The following is a 21,634-nucleotide window of genomic DNA, read 5'->3' as shown; positions in this document are numbered from 1 at the left end:
GTATCGGAAAAGTTGGTATATTTGGAATGGGCCAACTGGTGAAGTACAAGCTTCCGGTTCTTGTGCTGTCGCCATGGTAACCGTAAACCACCGTAAAGAGCGCATAGGGGTTTGACTAAGTATCTTTCCAGCTTTCACCGCTTCGTTTTAAACTATAACATTAATTTGTTCGGACTCAGTTTTGACACAGAACAATGTCGGATGTCGGATCTGAAGAGTTTGAGGACGAACGCAGTAAACTCGGGGTGAGAAGATATAATTAGCTAGTTAGCTTAGATACTCTTTACGGTCTGTTGTTGTAACGTTAGCGGGCTGACGCTAATGTTTGCACTAGCTAACCATTAACAGGTAACCGTTCGTGTGTGTGTGTGTGTTTGTGTGTTTGTGTGTGTGTGTGTGTGTGTGTGTGTGTGTGTGTGTGTGTGTGTGTGTGTGTGTTTTTCTTTGACTGGCACAGGAATATGAAGGGGACAGAAATGAAGCGGGAGAGAGGCATGGAGTCGGTAAAGCCGTTCTGCCCAATGGAGACACTTATGAGGGACAGTATGAGAACAGCAAGAGACACGGACAGGTGAGATACAACAGGTGCCTTTTCAAGTTCGATTAGATTCGAGTCTAGTCTGGGTCCAAACCAGACTGAGTGAACACTGAGACCACAGAAAACCGAGTAAGGACAAGGAAACCTTCAAACACAGAAATACTAATCATGGAGCTTATTGAGTAAATAAACAGCAGGTTACTATCCCCAAGCAGTGTGAGGTACCTGTATGATTAAGAAACAGATGAGACTTATTGGCCTTCATAGGTGGTAAAGGTTTGTTTTGGACATCAGTGTTGTATGCATACATCCACTATATTACTCTCAGATCCATTTTCCCAATATTCAGCCTAAGAAGAAATTAATATTCTTATTATTGCCATTGAGGTTATGAATATGTTACCTGGAAAATAATTGTTTCTTTAACTAATGTATAATTGAATTGACCGTCTAATAGGGGACATATCGCTTCAAGAATGGGGCAAGATATGTGGGAGACTATTACCAGAACATGAAACATGGACAAGGCACCTTCTACTATCCAGATGGCTCCAAATATGAAGGTATATCAAAGACACTTTGCAAGAGTTGAGATGCATTTCATTAATGTGTGTGTACAGGTTGTTTATCAATGATTCTCAAACTTTTTGACACAGAGCTTTAGAAACCAGGCTGTTATTGTTGTTCCCTTTCTCCGTCAGGGTTGTGGGTCGAGGACCTAAGACACGGTCACGGTGTCTACACTTACCCCAATGGAGACACGTATGATGGAGAGTGGCTGCATCACATGAGGTCTGTCTACACTTTAAATATAACAAGTGCATGTCTCTGAGATATTTGTGGTTTTCATTTCCACTTCTGAGTCCAGATCAAGTCCTGTATTAACACCACTCTCTCCTGTGACTTCTCAGTTAAAATCCTGCTCAATATCCTTTATCTGTATCAGCAGTACAGACAAATACATGAGAACGTGATTCCTGTCTGGAAATAATAACAGTATTTAATGACTAATTTCAGTATAAATAAGGATCTAATTACATGTTGTAATAAAGTCAATAAAATGTTGTTGAATTAACAGTTACATATGGCCTAGCTATCTCAAAAACTTCAATCTTTTTACCAGATTTAGTCCAGTTTCAACATAGATGTGTAGACATCTTTTTACATACACAATATAGGGCTGAACAATTGATCGAAATCACAATATGGCCAAGTTCAATATCCAAATCGCAGGAGCTGCACTTATATGATAAAGGTAAAATGTGTCACAACAGACAATAATGAAGCGTTGAGGAGCTACAGAGGTCACAATATGAATTCATTGCATATCGTTCAGCCTTAGCACAATACTAATACTGATACAGTAATAACTAGATACAGAAAATGTAACTTTTCAAACTACTGAAGTCGTTGGTGTTGTCTGATTACCAGACACGGTCAGGGCATCTACCACTACCATGACACTGGCTCAAAGTACAAGGGCTCGTGGGTGAATGGCAACATGGAGTCAGCCGGAGAGTACATCCACTCCAACCACAGATACCAGGGTAACTTTGCCAACAATAATGTAAGTTCTATTTTTATTAATTATTTCACAGTTATTAGAAATATCGAGAATATTTTTGTTGAACCGTGGACCCTATCTACTAAAAGCATGTTAAAGTTGCAATGATCAACACTGTTCTATAGATGACTGTCTTGTGAAGGGACAGCCTGCATTTTGCTGTTTTAGTTCTGATCATTTCTGGGAAACTCACTACCTGCCCTACACCACCAGATACAGACAAAATTAGCAACTGCCTGGTAAACGTAGCGAAGCATTTAGCAGCTAAAGAGTGAGATATTATTCTCAGTCAGTGGAGACCAAACACTGAAGTGAATATCGGACTTATAATCATCAGGTGTCTCCAGACGAATGCTAATGTTGGTGCTGAATGTTAACTGACATGTTAGCTGTATCAACCTTACAAAGCCATAATAGTTCAAACATTTGTGATTTTTTTGTGACAAAAAAGACTGACTAATGATTAATACAGCTTTAAAGCAGAAGTAAATAATTATTTTGGCCAGTTGGAGGCAGCACAACACAACACTGACACATTATCACATTGTAAAGATCATGTGGCAAATGTTATAGCAACACTTGTGTATTTAGAGCAACATAAACAGTCATTTAGTTTGTCACATTTTAGCTCTTTTGTGGTTTCAGCCAACTCCTGAGGGAAATATCTGGGTCTTAAATACCATGTTCACCAACCTTTTTAACTGTAACCTGTCACTTTTGTAACTTTGACTGTGGTAATGTTTCATTATCAAACAGGCGTCTTGTTCAGTCAATGTTAGAGCTGTCTCTGCCACCCTGTTTTTATGTTGCAGCCCTACGGCCCGGGGAAGTATGTGTTTGACATCGGGTGTGAGCAACATGGTGAATACCAGCAAAATGAGCAGGTGAATCAACATAAACACATTCCCATTGTTTCAGTTCAGTGTGTCAGCTGATTTCATTGCCCCATTACATTCTTAATTACTTCTACTGCACTGTAAACACTGAACCAGGAACTGTAGACACAACCCACTAAGACACAACATAACCATGGCAACTCTCTTGACCAAACCTCCAGCCAGCGGACACTGAGGAGAACGGTAAAAACATAAAAGCACAGAAGTCGTCGTACCCGGGCTCCAACGAGGGCTACCTCACCTTAGGGGCCTCAGGAGGAGCAGAGGAGGTGCTGCCTCTGTAAACCACTGCTGATGCTGTTCAGTAGCATAGATCACTCAGTGTCTTGCATGATGACTTTGTAGTATTTTCAAATATGAGGATATCTTTTCAAGCGTAGGAAGGAATAACTGTTGTTGGTACTGGACATATGAATGTTTTTCAGGATGCACTCATGCCAGTTCTAAGAGCATGTTTAACTTTAAATGCATGATTTGATGAGTCATCTTGGGTGAAACTTCAGGATGCATGTAAATAACTTAATAGTGTGTTTGAGATGCAAGCTGCACGGTGTTTCATCTTTGACTCTGTCTTTGTTCAACTGAAGTCAATGTAGCCGCTCTAAAGACTGCACAAACATAACGTGCTGCAAACTGCAAGACCTGTGATTTTCTGAGGGTGAAAATATTAAGAGAGAAATGTTTGTGCATTCCAGTTGTATTACAAACCAAAATGTGTCACAGTGATATATTATGGAGCAATTCCTCCAATTCCTCTCGGTACATAAAAAGACAGAAAAAAACTATTTTTCTATTTCAACTCTTGACAGGACCAAGCTGATGGTGAATGGGGGGCGTTGGCCTCCACCACAGTCCTCAAGTGGATTCCCAAGTGCATCACTGGCCTGACGCCGTGGACTCCAGCCAAAGAGGCTTCAGGTGAACTTTATCTACAAGGCAAGGCCGTGGCCATGGGTTTAGAAATACTGAGTCCAAATTTACCAGCAGAATCCCACTGACTCAAGACACGACTTACACACGTTATATACTTCAAATGCTTCAAACGACAAGTGATCAAAATAAGTGTCGTGTGTGTGTGTGTCTGTATCTTTTTTCCCAGCTGGTGAAAAGGAAACAGCTTCAGCAGAAGAGGGTGGACAAAAGTGACCTGTGAGATCAATCCACCCCCCTGCATGTTTCAGCCTTTGTTTGAAAATGAAAATAACATACATAAGTAAATATGTAATACAAACCTGTGTCAAATTGTAACCAATGGAAACTGTTCATTCCCTGTTGAAATTATCCTGGATTTAAACACTGCTTTTCATAGAGTGCAGCGTAAAGCAGACGCTGCCCCCCTGTGGCTCTGTGTAGAATAACATAATTGTTCTTCAGTGACATTTAACTAGTGTTAGAGTGAGTGATTGTAATCCAATACATTTGAGTCAGATTCAGTAAATATCTCCTCATGGTCCGCTCACTATTCGTTCTGTTTCCTGGAACAAATTGTGGTTAAAAATTCTTCTTATTTACTTGTAATATCTGTTGTTGTTGTAAAGCACATTATAACTTTGTTTTTGAAAGGTGCTATATAAATAAAGTTATTACTATTATTACCCACTCTACCTCTGGCTGTGACTCAGGAGGTAGAGCGAGCCATCCACTAATCAGGTCGCTGGTTTGATCCCTGGCTCCTCCGGTCCACATGTTGAAGTGTATTTGGGCAAAAGACTGAACTCTAGTTGTTGTCTAGTCGTTAAAACTATAAAAGAGCTTCATAAATGTCGTCCATTTACCATTATTAAGAATGGTGGACTGTGTACTAGTCAGTACTCGTGTAATGATGTCTTCTTCTTTCAGTGGGAGAGCTGCGATGTCATAAAAATGAAACTATTTTTCATGGTAGAGTCTCATCTTCATACAACCCTGTATCAAATGATAAATAAATTAACCTTGTAACCTTTCTTTCACTTATTTAGTAAATATTGTGCATTATGACATGACTCAAATTTTCAGGACTATGTTTCATGAGTTATTCATTCTCTATCGAGTTCATAGCTTGTAGCTATAATCCTAACCCACGTGCATTGAAATAAATTACTAAATTCTATACACTTTATATACTATAGACATTTGTATTATTATGTCAATGTACATGGTAATATTGTAGACCTTAATTATATGTATGGGAGTTAATGAAATCAAAATATGCTAGTAAGACTGTACAGATCCCATATTAATAAACAACACGTATGTATATATTTTTAATATCAGTAAATATTTGACATACAACATGAAACATCTGTTCTCTCATCTCAACTTTCCCACTTGAGGTATGTTTGACATTCATTTCTGGACGTGCAGGTAAAATCCTCCCGCTGTGAGGACACAGGTGAAAGCCGTGGTTCACACTGGGCGGGAAAAAAGACACTCGTTGGAATAAGTTGGCCGCCATGTTGCTTCACCATATCCACTTCTTCTCAATATCCATGGTATTTATTATGAGTATTTTTTTTCTAACAGCATTATTTTGAAGGATAAAGCCGGAAGTCCGTACGTCACTTGTCGAGCGCAGCGCCGTCTGCTCTGGATTCTGTGCAGTCATTCTGGCGGAGGACAGAGAAAGCTGAACCCGAGCAGGCTGGCAGGATGTCAGCATGTGTGGAGGCTGAGAGGACACCGGTCACTGGTTAGTGTTTCCTGTTCAGGAGCGGCACACACGGGAAACAGACAGCAGTTGTTTCCGAAGACAACACCGAGAATGGACGACTGTGCTCAGCAAAGGCCACTGTTTACCTTCGGCGTCATAGCTGACATCCAGTACGCAGACATCGACGACGGGTTGAATTACACCCGGACGAGGAGGCGGTACTACCGGAGCAGCCTCCAGCTGCTGAGAAATGCCCAGGAAAGTTGGTCAGAGTCGGCTGTCAAACCGGAGTTCATCCTCCAGCTGGGAGACATCATCGACGGCTTCAACAAGGGCCACGACGCCTCCGACCGAGCGCTGGACACGGTGCTGAGGCAGTTGGGCTCCAGCCCCGTGGAGGTCCACCATGTGTGGGGCAACCACGAGTTTTATAACTTCAGCCGGAGCTCGCTGCTCAGCTCCAAGCTCAACAGTTCCCTGCTCGGTGACCGGAGCCGAGCCCGGGCCGGGTCCGATATCTACGCCTACCACTTCAGCCCGTTCCCCGGCTTCACGTTTGTAGTGCTGGACGCCTATGATGTGAGCCTGCTGGGCCGAGAGGAGTCCAGTGAGGAGTACCGCAGCGCTTTGAGTCTAATTAAACAACACAACAACAACCAGGACCTCAACTGTCCTCCAGGTATACTGGCCTCATAATTACTCCCAGCTTCATTTTAAAGTATATTAACATTATATTGATCATTTGAATTAGTGCGATACTTCACTGCTCATTTTATATTTTATTTTTCTAATATATAATATATTCCAATAACAAGCTGAAGGTGGCTTCTGATTCAGAAGGTAAAATTTATTTTTATAGATGTATATTTATTTGATTTCAAATACATTTATTTATTTATTACTTTTTTGTCATTTTTAGAGATTTATTTTATTAACCGATGCTCACATTACAGTGCAATTCCAGTACACAAAATATAAATCACTTCTAAACCACATACATGTGTATTAGCTCACAAATGCACCAGGCATCAGCTTGATTTAAGAAAGACAGAAAAAGAAAGAATGAATGAATGAAAATAAACTAATAAAATATATATATATATATATATATATATATATATATATATATATATATATATATATATATATATATATATATATAGTACTGCATGAAAGTATGGTTCTCTATTTCCATTTGACTTTATTTAACTGTTGATTTTTTTTCAAATGAAATGTTGAATGTGATAAAATGCCCTTTTGCTTTATTAGATAAAATCAAGGTTTTTACTGTTTCAGCCTCACTTGGTCTGATGTGACCAGAGGTCAAGTTCAGTATACCCAGCATATATTTGTTATAGCGACAGAAAAGTGATATTCAACAAGGGGAAATAAAAACACACTAGAATAGAAATGAAATCCCAAATCCAGCTTCGCAGTACAGTTTATCCCGGCCGGCTAGTGTCAGGTTCAGTCAAACCACATAACAAAAAAATATTCTTTTCATAGCACAGGCCTCTGGTTTAAACCAATTTCAATTTTGTGAAACTGGGGCTTGGCCTGGGCTTGATTAAAAATCACTGTACTTAAACTTGTCAAACATAGATTAGATTAACATAGACCCCAGAGACAACTCAAATTCCAGTTAAAGATTTGTGAGACCTTTATTCTAAGAAATGGAAAAATTCATGTTTTCCTTTAAACTCTTAACAGAAGCCAGCTGCAGCTTCAACAGTCATTTCTTAGACACCAGGGTGAGGAGCAGAGAATGAGTAAGTAGATGATGGATTTCATTCTTTGTGTTGTTGTTTCAGTGCTTGAGGGCCTTCAGCAGAGGTTCACGATGTTCAACGGAGGGTTCAGTAAGGACCAGCTGGACTGGCTGGATTCTGTGCTGTCGTCAGCTGATGAGAAACAGCAAAGAGTCACTATTGTCAGTAAGTGAAAATCTGCCACTGTCAGATTATTCGTTTTTTCCCGGCATCTCTCAAGTTCAGTCAGTAAATAGTCAGGCTGTGTTTTGGCAGGAATCTGGTCATACGATACAAAGTCTATTATACAGGGTTACAGTTCGATATATTGTCATTTTTTAAATCTAATTTTAGGAAAGTATCAAAGCCTCAGTCCACAGAGAAATGCACACAGCCTGTATTCAGAAACTGAGCCTTAAAACCAGCCGTCAGGACTTCTGGAACTTTGTGATGTCACAACAAAGCAGTCACCAAGCCCCGCCCACCTGGACCCACCATCCAAACCTTGCAGGATTTGGTTTCTCTGAGTGTTTTTACCTGAAATCTGCTTTATTTTTATTGGATCACTCAGAAAACAGTCAGCCAATCAGAAGAGAGGCTCAGAGCCTCCTCTCTTCTGATTGGCTCACCGACCTGTTGTTACTAGAGCTGCAGAGAGAAGCCTGAGAGAGGAGATGTTAAACTACACTGAGATTTTTTTTGGTTCTTAAAACCACAAATATATCTTCTTATGGATCAAGACTTGAAATAAAACACAGGAGAAGAAGAAGAAAATATACATTTAATGTGCAGATATATCACCAGATTAGAGGCAGTGTGGTCTGATAACCACTGATAATCTTTTCCTTTCCCTCAGGTCACCTCCCTGTCCACCCCTGCTCCACCACACCCATCTGCCTCGCCTGGAACTACGACGAGCTCCTGGCCGTCATAAGCTCCCACAGCAGCGTGGTGTGTGTCATGGCTGGACATGACCACGACGGCGGATACTACCGGGACAAAGACACAGGGGTGCACCACCTGACGTTAGAGGGGGTGATCGAGACTCCGCCTGACGACAACGCCTTCGGCACAGTGTCCGTGTACGAGGACAGAATGGTGCTGAAAGGGAGCGGGAGGATCCCGAATCGAGAGTTCCTGTTTTCACGATGCCACAGTGACACAGATGATAGGGCAGGGTAACATGCATCTGTCTCCCATAGCACAGCACAGGTCTCTCCATGTTTTCATCAGCTGATTCAATGAGTAGGATGTATTTTAGTTATTATTATGAAATCACTTTGGTACGACGGAGGATAAAAAAGAAATCTGAAATTTCGAGAATAAAGTCATAATATTACGAGAAAAATATTACAAAGATTAAAATGTAAATTTTCAAGGAAAAAAAACATAATTTTTAGGAATATTACATCAACCAATCAAACGGGTAAAAGGACACTCTTCGGCTATTTCCCTCTAAAACAACAACTTACCTAAAATTACCACTTTATTCTTGTAATATTATGACTTGTTTTCTTGAAATATTATGATTTTATACTGAAAATTACGACTTTATTCTCGAAAGTGTTTATTTGTCCTCAGTGTGGCTCCGTCGTACTTTAGTAATGAAAGTCCTATAACTTTACATTGTTTCAGTTGCATTTAAAGGACCGACAGGAATTCAGATACACATGCACTCTGCTGTGTTTGTAGATGCAAGCTGTCACGTCCTCTTACCTCAGCAGAACAAATGCAGTACCTCAAATCATTTACTGTACCTGAGTTCAGATTTTTTAATTTTAAAAAAAAATCTATCTGATACACTGGTTGTTTTAATCTGGAGGTTTATTGATAAAAGTTGCATATTTATTTATATATTTTAAGGAGGAATTGCTGCCTTTTTGATTTTCTTATACTGATTTGCTGAGTGACATACTGGAGAAATTTGAAAAGTGCAGTGTATTGATAAGTATAATTGATTTATTACCCAGTTTTGAGGTGATAAGAGCGAATCTGTATTATTTACAATGTAAATCAATACAATGAATAATAAAAATCTTTACACCAGCAGCAGTTGCACCTCCCTGCCTGGCTAAATGTCACATTCATCTCTGCCATCACGTGCTGCGTTCATGTTATACGGCAAAGTGGTAGATTCAAGTTTTCTACCTGTAATAAAACAAAGAAAAGTTAACTTGAGTTTTGAAGAGACAAATACAAGGTGAGATTTGATGAACCACACCTTAAACATGTCTCTTAACACTGTGATAGTGCAGGTAATGACAATGAAGTAATGAATCATTTGTCATTAAAACAGTTTTGAGTGCAAAAAAATATCATAAATAGACTGAAGAGACACAACAAAAAATACTAGATACAGAATACTTGTAACTCAAAGTCAATTTGCTATTCTTCATCATATTCTTCCTCCTCAGTGGGTGGAGTTACCTGAGTATGAACATGTGGCAACAGGTAGTTGTATATGGCATATGTGCTGTATTTGTTTCAGTCATTAGGTTCTGTAAATGTGGAACAATACAACGTGTTGACATAAAAAATTTTACCTTTTAATACTTCAGTATTTCTAAAAATCAAGTACTCCGGTACTTTAACTCAAGTAAAAATCAGACTGAGCAACTATGACTCAAGTAATGAAGTTGTGTATTTTGTATATCTCTGCATTTAAGAGCTACAAATGCAACTGTAAAATGTAATTAAAATAACACTAACAATATAGATTAAATATAGATTATGTTCACTATTTTGTTGAATCATATAGTGTAAGTATAAAGTAGAAATATAAATGAGTACACAATATATGATGAGATAAAGCGGGAGGTGTAATATGTAGAGTTATAAGCTGTATTTCCGGCGGTATAAATTAAGTATAGATTGTGTTCAATATTTTTTTGAATCACATATAAGGAGGAAAAATCGTTGAGTATACAATATATGATGAGATAAGGAGGGAGGTGTAATATATGTAAAGTGATATTCTGTATTTCCGACGGCCCCTGAAGGCTGCACCGGCACAGACGTGGCCGTGGTGCAGCTGCTGCGTTCAAGTGGCGCAGTGTCCCGTCTGGAGGCAGAGAGGGCGAAGTTTCACTCTCTGCATTGCAGCCTGAGCGCTGCTGCCGGAATCCAACACAACAATGGCGACTCCCAGTCCTGACAGTAACTCCACAAGCTCCAGCAACAGCAGCAGCAGCAGCAGCAGCAGCATCGTGGGATCCACGTCGCACCAGTTCCACCAGCAGACACAGAGCAGCAGCATGCAAGGTTGGCGGCAACGGCCTGTAGACCGTATTTTTCCATTTCAACTGGAGACACTGGAGTTAGTAGGAAAAGGTAGCTTGTAGCTTTCCAGAAGGAGCAACACTATAGTTAAGACAGAAACGATACGCTAATCTTTTCCGGTCAGAAATTTCAGAGTAAAATGCGGATTGTAGTCCATAAACATAAAATGTACTATTTTGCTGTTTATGATTATAAATGTGAATAAGTTAAGGCACATTTTAAATGTTCTGTTTATGTACATGTTAAACGCAGGTTTTGGACTGGTTTTGCAAAGTGATGCTTTGAGGTTAATAGGTAGTTTAGAAAGTGCAGAAAAACTCAAATATATGTTAGATCGTTCCTAATTTTCTCTTTGATCAAATGGTACTGCGTGTCACCATTGACATAATGTATAAAAATACACGGAAAAACTGAATTACTCACAAACGTAATTATTATTGTTTAATGTTAATGCAAACATTTTTCATTCAGTCAGCCGTCTGACAAACTGCGCTTTTATTTTGAAGGCTGAATCGCGTAGTTTCCGCTACCACTCTAACGGTCTTTGGCTAGCTTAATGTAGCTCCCTGAAACTACACGGCTACAGGCTGTGATACCAGGCTAGCTGTGATGCCGTAGCCCCTGATAAGCTACTGAGTCCACAGGCCTGTAGCGGCACAGTAAAGTCTTCTCATTATTTGAGTCCGCTGCGATTCGCATCAGACACAAAACCTGAACCACGAAGGCCTGAAACTGTGGGGATGAATTCAATGAAAGTCTGCCTACCGATGTTATCACACCGGGCTGCTACTATCACCAAGGCCTACGCTCAAGTGTCTTTCTCTCTGCTAAGCCAGGCCACTGTTTTACAGCACCGCGAATAATACAGCCTCAAATAATACAGTTTAAGTTAGACACAGTCATTAAAGTCAACATTAAAGTTTAAGAGTTGTTGTATTTGGCTGTAGACGTCTGACAACATCACGGAGATGCTAATCGTTGTACTGTGTTGCTAACGTTACTTCTGTAGAGATTTGCTAATAAAAATAGCGTGAGACAAACCCTCCAGTGTTTAACACTACTGTCCTGCACTAAAACATGTCTGTCTTTATTTAACGTGATTTAAATATGTGAATTTACAGCTAAGCTAGCTACCTAGCAAGCTAGCTTCACCTTGAATCCATTATCGGACGAGTAGCCAGATTCAATTTGCAACATAAACGTTTGTATTGTTGTTAGTGTGATTTGTTGTCTAAATTTTACTGTGAGACAGGGTCGTGTCCGATAATGGATGTGTTGATGGTAGCTGCTGGCTAATCAATTCCATTGATTGATTGATTGACTGATAGCATAAGTAACTTAATTAAAAGCAGTACAGTCGTGTATCCAGTGGTCAACAGATCTCAGTTGCTTTATTGTTTGTCTAGTATCAAATGTTTTATCTAAACCTTACAGAAACCAACACCTGCTGGAGATGTCAGAATGAAACAGGTATTCACACTTACTTTACTAGGATATCTGTTTACATTGTGTTTGTTTAGGTTAAAGACATTCCTTCAAATGTTCCCTGTCCACCACCTCTTATTTCATTTATTTTTATTTTCCTTTTTTGTTGTTGTTTTCCTTCATTTTTCCTCTTTGTAAAACCTGCATTTTTATCCACTTATCTGCACGTTTTTAATGTAGCCTCCATATTAGAAAGACCTGATGTAGACACAGCAGACAGACCCCATTCAAAGAGACACTGCACCAAGCAAACCACCGTCTGCTAGCAACAGAAAATCAAATCTGGCTGTTTTAGTGTGACAGCTTGTCACTTGTGTGCTATTGATAGAGACCTTCTGAGGGAGTGCCACTCTTGTTTTACTGCCGTATGTACGGTATTAGTGGTCTGCCGCTGCTGTTCGCTTTATAATATATAGAAATGGGATGCTACTCACGTTCCACTGGTCTATGATGATTCTAACTGGCGTATTCCTCTGCTGTGGTAAATGTATTCCTTGTTTACAGCCAAGCTCTTCTCGTGGACGTAAAGCTTCTCTTGATTCGTCAAGTAGACTCGGGCGATGTCCAAAAATCTCAATCCAGTCCAGCCCTAATAATGCGATATACGATAGTATTGCAATATCAAGTGCTATGCGCACTATAGTAGTTGTACGGAGCTAGTTAGATTAGCTACTAGAGGAGTTACCCGATTTATCCCCAGCCCCCATGATGCCTTGCATCAACATAGGTGCCACTTCCAGTAATGACTTCTGTGAGAGTCAGAGGTTTGTTATATGTTTTCAACATTTTCTTAGAGATCTTGGAGAAATAAATGATATGGGAACACGCTCTCTGCTACCGAGGTATAGGAGGATAAGAATATTGAATATTGTGATATATATCCCACTATATGTGATATTTTTCATAATATTGAAAAAGAAAATGTAATTTTATAGTTTTGCACAGTCTGACCCTCATTTCACTGATTTGCTTACTGCACATTGAACTTTGCACCATTGTACCTGGCAGCACTTACATCACTTATACCTGAAACATAAACTACAATAATTATATATATATTATAAAAAATACAATATGTTACAACCCAGTTTGTTTTGGGGGAAAAGGGAAGAAACAAAAACCAGATGTAACTGGTAAATCAAATTTATTCGGTAGTAAAGAGGTTAAATAAAGATACAGTCGATGAATAAGAGGAACTGAAAATATAATTATAGAATACTATAATTATATTATGATCATATCACAATATTTGAGCTGGACCATATCGCTCAAGCCTACGTACAGTTCTGTTAATAACAGTCATATGCCCGTGGAACAGCAACATCACACCGATAGTCAACAATGACAGATCACTCACAACTGACACGCACCACTGAAGCCAGAGTGCCACACCATGAACCTCTTCTTCATCTGAGCTTCACCTGTTTCTGTGGTTTAAAGTGAAATAGACCTGAAGTGATCACTGCCATGCGGCCTTTTATTGACTAAACCTGTTCCTCATTCTGCTGGGATACAGAGGACCCACATCATCACACATACAGCTGCATGACAGTGCACTGACCCACACCCAGCGAAGGCACGGCGCCTCTCTCACAGAAACCTGCCCCGTGTTCCACTTCCAGCACTGACTCTCGATGGGACGCCACTTTGCTAATAACCACCCACTCGCACATAAACGAGTCCTGAGAAACTGTAGTAAAATGTGTTTTCTTTACTTCAGGGTTTCAGATAAGCCTGTCTGGAGTTTCCCAAAGTAAGCAACAGACTCGCACTGAATTCACCCCGACCTCTGCTGTCTGTGGGAACACCTCAGTAGTCTACAGTGGTTTCCTTCCTGAGCTGTGTTCAGTGTTCATCACGCTCATATTTAATTGGGATTTAAAACTGGTGAAGCGAAACCACTGTATGCTATTGAAACAGCCTGTGTGGTGCTCTGGTAGTTGGGGAGTCTGTCCACTGTTCACTGCTATGACCTGCCACACACTCAGTTATGGCCAAAGGAAGATTCGTTTGCACCGGGGCTTAAAGGTCGAGGCGTCCGTTTGCACTCAGGAGCTGGTTGAACAGGGCATGGCAAAGACAACTCAACACTTAAACACGGCACTTTGCGTAGAAGCCGAACCTAACCACCAGTTATATCCTGAAGATATGTCAAATTAATTTGAATTTGAACTTGAATCTGCTTTAAACCTGAACCGTGTGCTGTCTAAGTGTTGGGTCACTTTGATTTCTGAAGGGAAAGTTCACATTGAAAATGTTTTGGACTGGGATTCCCAATATCAGCAGCATGCAGTAAAGCTCGTCCTGGCTCTGTTGCAGCAGCAGCAAAACAAATAATTTGAATAATATGTTATATATACAGGATTTATGCTATTTGGACCAAAAGGTTCATTTTGGAGCTAAAGGAACTGGTGCAGTGTCTGATAATGGGAACCTCTGTACATGTGGGCACTTTGCTTGTGTTCAAAATGCATTGTGTGCTTCCTCTGATCTTGAAGAGCTTGAGATAAACCACAGGTCTGAAAACAGCTCGCAACAGAAATCTTTAAATCATGTTGACGCCACAACAGTTAGCGCCGCCTCTGTTGACCTGTCGGTGTGATTTAACCGCGCAGCACCGTAATGTGCAGCTGGTTCCTCGGGCCATAAGTAAGTTGGCATAAATTCCTTAATTACAGAAGCTGAGAAAGGCCATACTGACAAATCATTCTTCATCCTGTAATCTCAAGATAATGAAGCTCATTATCCCGAAATACGAGATATTATCAGGAGAAAAGTTATTTATTTTGTTATAACGAGATAACGAGACATTATCAGAATGACAAAAATAGTTTTCTCCTGATAATATCTCCTTATCTCGGGATAACGAGCGTTTGTTATCACGAGATGACGGGATTTAAAAAATTATCTGCGTACTTAGTAACACCCGTTGCACATGTGCAGTAAAGGCTTATCTCAAGTGTGTGCAGTCAGATGTTCCAGAGAAGAGCCGAGCTTGTTGTCACACTGTGTGCACCCTCTGCCTGCACCAGCTGGTTGAACCACAGGGTGGCTGCATGTTGTGGGATCTGGATCTGTGTCTGTCTTTGTCCCACTCCAGGTAAACGTAAAGCTCTGAAGCTGAATTTCGCCAACCCTCCAGTGAAGCCGACCTCCAGGCTCCCGATCAATCCGACGCCTCCCTCCTTCCAAAACCCTCACATGTGAGTGCGGACCTTCGGGACAGGTTGTCATGGCGACTTGTGTCAGGTTTTGTTTCAGCAGGTCACAGGATGTTGATTCTTTATTAGACTTCACTCCTACACATGTTTTAACAAAAGCTCAGATTTCAAAACCATTTCATGGAAGCTCCAAACATTTCAGATTCACAGCAGCTCAGAGATTACTGATGAAATATGAATCATATCCACAATAATCTATAATGCATGTTCTGCTCATGGCTCCACTCTGTCCTCTCCCCTTCCTGTGGCTTCTTCCTCCTCCTCCTCCTCTTCCTCCTCCAGAGAGCGTCTGCGGACACACAGCATGGAGTCGTCGGGGAAGCTGAAGATCTCCCCGGAGCAGCACTGCGACTTCACGGCGGAGGACCTGAGGGACCTCGGGGAGATCGGGCGCGGAGCGTACGGCTCCGTCAACAAGATGGTCCACAAGCCCACGGGCCAGATCATGGCTGTCAAGGTGAGACGCTGAGAGATGCACCTGACCTGAAGTGACCTCATCCAGAGCAACAACTACTTAGTGCAAAAGTCAGAATCACAAGAGCTCAGAGTCACACGGAGAAGCAGAATCATGAGAAGCAGCTGCAAGGCTGGAAACACCTAAACAATGTCTGTGAATCAAACCTCTGCGCTCCACCAGGAGTCAGCCAGCGCCCCCTGGTGGCCAGCGGGTGAATTTGTTAGTCTCATGTTTTAAATGTGAGACGAGTGACCACACTTCCTGCTAGTGAGGAGTGTCTGCGTGTTGTTTTCAGTATTCAATAGAATCATGTAAATTCACTGTAACTGTCTCACACAGCTTGGCCAGTTTACAGTGTGTGTGTGTGTGTGTGTGTGTGTGTGTGGACAGTGAATCAGTCAGAGATGTGAATGATGTTGTTGTGTTGTGTTTCCCTCAGAGGATTCGCTCCACTGTGGACGAGAAGGAGCAGAAGCAGCTGCTGATGGACCTGGACGTGGTGATGAGGAGCAGCGACTGTCCCTACATCGTTCAGTTCTACGGCGCCCTCTTCAGAGAGGTGTGACAAACACGCACGGTCCTCAAACGCACCACACCACTACCACCTAAAGTCACGTTTACATCAGGCTTTGGCCAATATTTGATGATAATGTAAATCTCGGTATTTGGGCTGGACTGTCTGTTTTGGATATCACACAAGCCTCGTTTGAATTGTAATAAAATCTAACGCCACAGCGACCTCTAGCGTACAACAGGAGCTACTACAAACTAACCTGTGCCTCTGTTTCAGGGCGACTGTTGGATCTGTATGGAACTAATGTCTACCTCATTAGACAAATTCTACAAATATGTATATTGTGCATTAGATGACGTCATTCCAGAGGAAATATTAGGCAAAATAACATTAGCGGTGAGAAGATGATTCACTTTCTCTTCATAGATTTTTACATTTCAATATATAAATATGATTTAAAAGAGTGACCAGAGGTGTTTTTATTTTGTCCTCTACAGACGGTTAAAGCACTGAACCACTTAAAAGAAAACTTGAAAATAATTCACAGAGGTAAGTTTGTGAATTTGATCAATATTTACATCTAATATTGATCTCATGATGATCTGAAATGCGACTTAAAAAGCCTGACAAAGTTAAAACGAGATGAAATGTTTTTTTTTATTATTATAATAATAATAATAATATGAAAACCAGACGGATTGTGTGTGTGTTTTCTGACGATGTGTTTTCTGTGTTTTCAGACATCAAACCTTCCAACATTCTTATGGACCGAAAGGGAAACATCAAGCTGTGTGACTTCGGCATCAGCGGTCAGCTGGTGGACTCCATAGCCAAGACCAGAGATGCCGGCTGCAGGCCGTACATGGCGGTGAGTGAGCAGCGGTGAACGCTCGCAGGAGACGCTGGTGGAGGCCACGCCCACTGAGCTCAGTTTGATTTTAACCTTTCATTTATCAAAACAATTTACAAGTTTCAAATCAAGTCAAGTCTATTTCTGGAGCACATGTAAACACAGCCAGTGACATGAACATGAATGAGAAAACAAATAAGTGAAAACACAGTAAATATATTGAACACAAAAACATTTAAACATAGTGAGAAAAACAAGGAGCAAATTCACAATTAGGAGCATGACACACTAAAAGGTGAGAGTTCGTTAGTTCACACCTGGATTTAAAATGCCACCTGTGATCAGATCTCACTTCCTGCTTCAAATGCAAATGAGAGAGAGAGAGAGAGAGAGAGAGAGAGAGAGAGGAGAGAGAGAGAGAGAGAGAGAGAGAGAGAGAGAGAGAGAGAGAGAGAGAGAGAGAGAGAGAGAGGAGAGAGAGAGAGAGAGAGAGAGAGAGAGAGAGAGAGAGAGAGAGATATCTGGTCTGAGGGGTCTGGTGGATTAGAGCTCAGTTTGTTCTTGGGGTTGCACAGATAATATATTGTTTGTTTTTGATGTGTGACATCTGTCCTGTGGGGGGGGGGGGCAGTGAAGTATCTCAGAGACTCACTCTGTGCCTGTGTGTTGTCAGCCGGAGAGGATAGACCCCAGCGCTTCCAGACAGGGCTACGACGTCCGGTCCGACGTGTGGAGTCTGGGAATCACCCTGGTAAGACCCGTGATGTCATCAGGATGATGTCATCTCGTCACCTGTGTCGTGTCTGAGTGAGTTTGAATCAGTCGACCTGTTGAAATAAAAATGTGTGGTTGTGTGTGTGTTTCAGTACGAGCTCGCCACAGGAAGATTCCCGTACCCCAAGTGGAATAGTGTTTTTGATCAGCTGACTCAGGTGGTGAAAGGAGAACCTCCTCAGCTCAGCAACTCAGAGGAGAGACAGTTCTCCCCCAAGTTCATCAACTTCGTCAACCTATGGTAATACACACACACACACACACACACACACACACACACACACACACACACACACAGTCACAGGCCTCTGAAATACACAACACAACCTCCTCCATCACTGGAAACAATTTTATGTTTTTGAAATTAAAATCTTACCTGGAGGTGTCTGAGGATCCTCTTACTAGACTTTTCCAGCTCTCAGCCACATCTCATGGTCTTCATTAGTGGATTGAGTCTACTCAGTTGTTTCAGGCGTGAAACAAAGTCACGTGTACGAACTGAAACACTCAGTCACTGTTCATTCAGAAGTGTTACTGACTGCTTGTTTGTCTCTGTGCAGCCTTACAAAGGATGAATCAAAAAGGCCAAAGTACAAGGAGCTTCTGGTGAGTTCTTTCTCTTCTTTAGTTTTAAGCTTCATGGCTGACGGGGAAGGTGAAGAACCGACCGAGCCAGTGAAGAAGAAAAAGCTCTGCAGGGCGTTCAGAAAGTTTTCACACCCCTTCGTTTATTTCATATTTTGTATTGTATTTTTTCTGGGAAGGCAAAAAAATCAGGGGTTGTTGTTTTTTTCACAAATTAAAAAAAGAAAAATGATCCTGACCAAAAAATAAAAAACCACCTGCCTTTCAGAGCTTGTGTCGTATTGAGTGATGCGGGAAATGATTTTAGCAACATGAGAGGGGTCTGAATACTTTCTAAACGCTCTGAACCTTCTTCTCCTGCTGAGCAGTTTAACACATTTGACCCAAGTCTTCTGCGTCTGTCCCTCAGAAACACCCCTTTATTCTGATGTATGAGGAGCGATTCGTGGACGTCGCCAGCTACGTGTGTCGCATCCTGGATCAGATCCCTGCCTCTCCCATCTCTCCTATGTATGTGGACTGACTGAGTTAGGGCTGGGTGGGGGGGGGGGGGGGGTCACCCATCACACAGTGGGTGGGACACTAAAGCTTTGTGATGCGACGCTTGACATCTTAGCCCTCAGAGTTACGTAGGATCATCTGTTTATTCACTTGTTCCAAAGAACAAAGGAACCGAGTCCAAACTGCCCGGTGCAATAAGACGAATATTGTTAATCAAACTCCTCCATCACCTCGTTCATATTATCATCCATATTCAGACAGAAAAACTTGAAGACATGATGTTGTCTTAGTAAAAAAGGAATAGAAATCTACATATATGGTATAAATATATTTACTTGAACTCAAACACAGAATCTACCAAATAAAACAGACGTGACGCTCCTGACGTTAGAACAAAAACAGCCTTCTGTTGGATTGTACATCGTGGACTGTATGTTTGCATATGTGTGTTCACCTCTGACTTGTTGACATGTACAGATGTATGCCGACAGACACACACACACACACACACACACACACACACACACACACACACACACACCTTCACTCGTGGTAAATGAGTATGCAAAAGTGTTTCCTCAGAGCTCATGGACGTGGTGGTGTGGCTTTACTTCTTTTTATTTTTCTATATGCAATCTGTGAGAGTTCATCGTGACACGTGATCGGGACGAGACATTTCTCACATCCACTGTGAGCCCCGGGTTTTACCTCTCGTATGTTATCGTCACATTAGAGTCGATGACTGAGCAGCTGATTTAACGAAAGATAATTCAAAAACCAAGAAAAGTCGTTCAACAACATTCGTCAGTTTTAAAAGTCTTTGCAAAGTCCTTAACGTGATAGTTCAGGTTATTAGACGGTGGTTCAAGTTAGAAAAAAAAACAAATGTCAGTTGAAGTGTACACTTTATTTTGAAAATTTTTACCACTTAATCTGCTGTCAAACGGCCCTTTATTTTGGAATTATATTTTCTCAACTGTTGAACTTCCATAATCCTACGCACTAGCGGTTCGCTCTGTCTGACTGGAGCAGCTGTAGAGTGAGGAAAGAATACAGTTCATCAGTTCATAAACTGCAGTTCCAAAGTAAAGCTCCGTTTGACGTCAGAACGGGGAAAATTTTCAAAATAAAGCGACCACTTTAACTGATATTACTTTTATTTAGTGGCTAAAACAGGTTTTTCTGCTACAACAAAGTGGCTGTCTTCATTTTACATTTTTTTTATATTTAATTTGACTGCGTGACATTTGAACTGATGAGCTGAGAAACATTTCTACACAGAAACGTGAGCACACGTTTCGTTTTATACATGACTGAATTAACATTAAACAGCTACAACTGATAAATTACAAAGTGTTTGTTATTTTCACTGTGGAAAGTCGGAGCTGAAGCTAAAGATGAAGCTAAATTCCTCTGTGTTTTCTTCAGTTCTCTTCGCTGGTAAAAATAACAAAAGGTTTGATGTGAGATTCGTTTGCATCCGAGCTTCACAAATCTTTGCTAACGTGGAACTGGATCAATTAGCTGTTACTCAAACACAAACACAAATTGAAGAAGGATGTGACCACAGCTATCGTTAGCATGTCGGATTGGAGATAGAAATGGACTTGAAACTTGATTCTGTGGTTAAACGTCTTTTTATAAATTGACAGACAGAATTATTTTAAATTCAGATTTAATACATGAGATAAATGTTGTTCCTTCTGAGTGTTTTAGAGATCAACAACAAATTTCTACGACTCGGATGCGATAACAGATGAGAGACACAAACCGGGGCTCAGCCAACGTTACATTGCCTGATGTAAAGAAACTTTAGGACGTCATGTCCCTCTGTGTAAATGTGTTTGTACATAGTTCATGTGATCTGCTGTTCCTGGCAGGTTCTGCTCGACCGTTGAGGCTCGTTTCTCAAACACAGACGTGATCAGATGAGGCGGTGATGAGGAGGATGAGCTTTAATGCTCCTCAGCTGCCTGTTAAAGCACTGTACAGTTCAACTGCTCATCCGCACCGATCACAGCTCCGCCACGCTGCCACCCAGAGGCAAACAGCAGTAACTACATTTCAAAGGGTTTCCTGTTGAGAGAAAAGATAGATGCTGCTAAACGACAAACTTGTCCACCAACCACACACCTGTCAGTAGGGGGGGGGGGGGGGGGGGGTCTCAGTCACTGCTCTTTGACCCTGAAGGTGACCGTGAACTCAGCATGTTCCTCGTGATTCGGCACGTCTCTCTGGCTTGCACTGATGACAGAATGTTTCCACGCCAAACCATGTATTATCTCAGGATGCGTCTCCATAGTCTAGAAACACGTCCCCTCACCTGTCCTCCCGATAGACTGACGTTTACCTGTACTGGGTCAGGTGACAGGGAAGCTGAAAACCTGAGACTATTGAGATCCACCCTCCGTTATTCCCTCCCAGAAAGCCATGTCTAGTCGGTGTTAGCTAGGTAACCAAACCATCTGTATGACTGATAAACCTCCAACAGTGGGACTCTGTAGAGACTTAATGTAATAAATGACTTTAAAGTATGAGGGTGGCATTATTTATATTTCCTTTATTGTCAACAAATCCCATGAGTACAGCCGCT

The 21,634-nt window shown here is 41.2% G+C and overlaps 3 protein-coding genes across 5 annotated transcripts; all 3 read left to right on the top strand.

The window, feature by feature from the left end:
* Positions 1-56: 56 nt before the first annotated feature.
* Positions 57-4,593, top strand: rsph1 (radial spoke head component 1). Its single transcript, XM_056366846.1, has 8 exons — positions 57-245; positions 458-571; positions 996-1,101; positions 1,240-1,330; positions 1,970-2,105; positions 2,915-2,986; positions 3,808-3,916; positions 4,098-4,593. Exons 1-8 carry the CDS (start codon positions 195-197, stop codon positions 4,142-4,144), a joined length of 726 nt encoding a protein of 241 aa, XP_056222821.1. The 5' UTR covers positions 57-194; the 3' UTR covers positions 4,145-4,593.
* Positions 4,594-5,344: 751 nt separating this feature from the next.
* On the top strand, positions 5,345-9,424 carry adprm (ADP-ribose/CDP-alcohol diphosphatase, manganese-dependent). The gene is made up of 3 exons (XM_056366845.1): positions 5,345-6,306; positions 7,439-7,561; positions 8,232-9,424. The coding sequence occupies exons 1-3, from the start codon at positions 5,739-5,741 to the stop codon at positions 8,555-8,557; spliced, it is 1,017 nt and encodes a 338-aa protein (XP_056222820.1). The 5' UTR covers positions 5,345-5,738; the 3' UTR covers positions 8,558-9,424.
* A 755-nt stretch (positions 9,425-10,179) lies between these two features.
* map2k4b (mitogen-activated protein kinase kinase 4b) lies at positions 10,180-21,578 on the top strand. 3 transcript variants are annotated; one of them, XM_056365445.1, is made up of 13 exons: positions 10,180-10,636; positions 12,089-12,124; positions 13,860-13,892; positions 15,240-15,342; positions 15,643-15,817; positions 16,257-16,376; positions 16,608-16,727; positions 16,829-16,880; positions 17,072-17,199; positions 17,855-17,932; positions 18,048-18,196; positions 18,516-18,561; positions 18,950-21,578. In XM_056365445.1, exons 1-13 carry the CDS (start codon positions 10,510-10,512, stop codon positions 19,061-19,063), a joined length of 1,281 nt encoding a protein of 426 aa, XP_056221420.1. In that variant the 5' UTR covers positions 10,180-10,509; the 3' UTR covers positions 19,064-21,578. The 3 variants fall into 3 exon arrangements, with proteins under 3 accessions (XP_056221420.1, XP_056221422.1, XP_056221421.1); XM_056365446.1 differs by lacking the exon at positions 13,860-13,892 and having other exon boundaries at positions 10,189-10,636; XM_056365447.1 differs by lacking the exons at positions 12,089-12,124; positions 13,860-13,892 and having other exon boundaries at positions 10,184-10,636.
* The last annotated feature ends 56 nt before the right edge of the window (positions 21,579-21,634 follow it).

Source organism: Seriola aureovittata, chromosome 21, assembly GCF_021018895.1.
Source record: "Seriola aureovittata isolate HTS-2021-v1 ecotype China chromosome 21, ASM2101889v1, whole genome shotgun sequence".
Lineage (NCBI taxonomy): Eukaryota > Metazoa > Chordata > Actinopteri > Carangiformes > Carangidae > Seriola > Seriola aureovittata.
This window is presented reverse-complemented; position numbering and strand designations above follow the sequence as displayed.

Bases quoted from the DNA above. Each gene is read 5' to 3' on its own strand.
- map2k4b (XM_056365445.1), top strand. From the start codon at position 10,510: ATGGCGACTCCCAGTCCTGACAGTAACTCCACAAGCTCCAGCAACAGC. The intron at 18,197-18,515 runs GTAATACACACA...GTCTCTGTGCAG, and splicing joins ATCAACTTCGTCAACCTATG to CCTTACAAAGGATGAATCAA. The intron at 18,562-18,949 runs GTGAGTTCTTTC...TCTGTCCCTCAG, and splicing joins CAAAGTACAAGGAGCTTCTG to AAACACCCCTTTATTCTGAT.
- rsph1 (XM_056366846.1), top strand. From the start codon at position 195: ATGTCGGATGTCGGATCTGAAGAGTTTGAGGACGAACGCAGTAAACTC. The intron at 1,331-1,969 runs GTCTGTCTACAC...TCTGATTACCAG, and splicing joins GAGTGGCTGCATCACATGAG to ACACGGTCAGGGCATCTACC. The intron at 2,106-2,914 runs GTAAGTTCTATT...TTTATGTTGCAG, and splicing joins GTAACTTTGCCAACAATAAT to CCCTACGGCCCGGGGAAGTA.
- adprm (XM_056366845.1), top strand. From the start codon at position 5,739: ATGGACGACTGTGCTCAGCAAAGGCCACTGTTTACCTTCGGCGTCATA. The intron at 6,307-7,438 runs GTATACTGGCCT...TTGTTGTTTCAG, and splicing joins GGACCTCAACTGTCCTCCAG to TGCTTGAGGGCCTTCAGCAG. The intron at 7,562-8,231 runs GTAAGTGAAAAT...CCTTTCCCTCAG, and splicing joins GCAAAGAGTCACTATTGTCA to GTCACCTCCCTGTCCACCCC.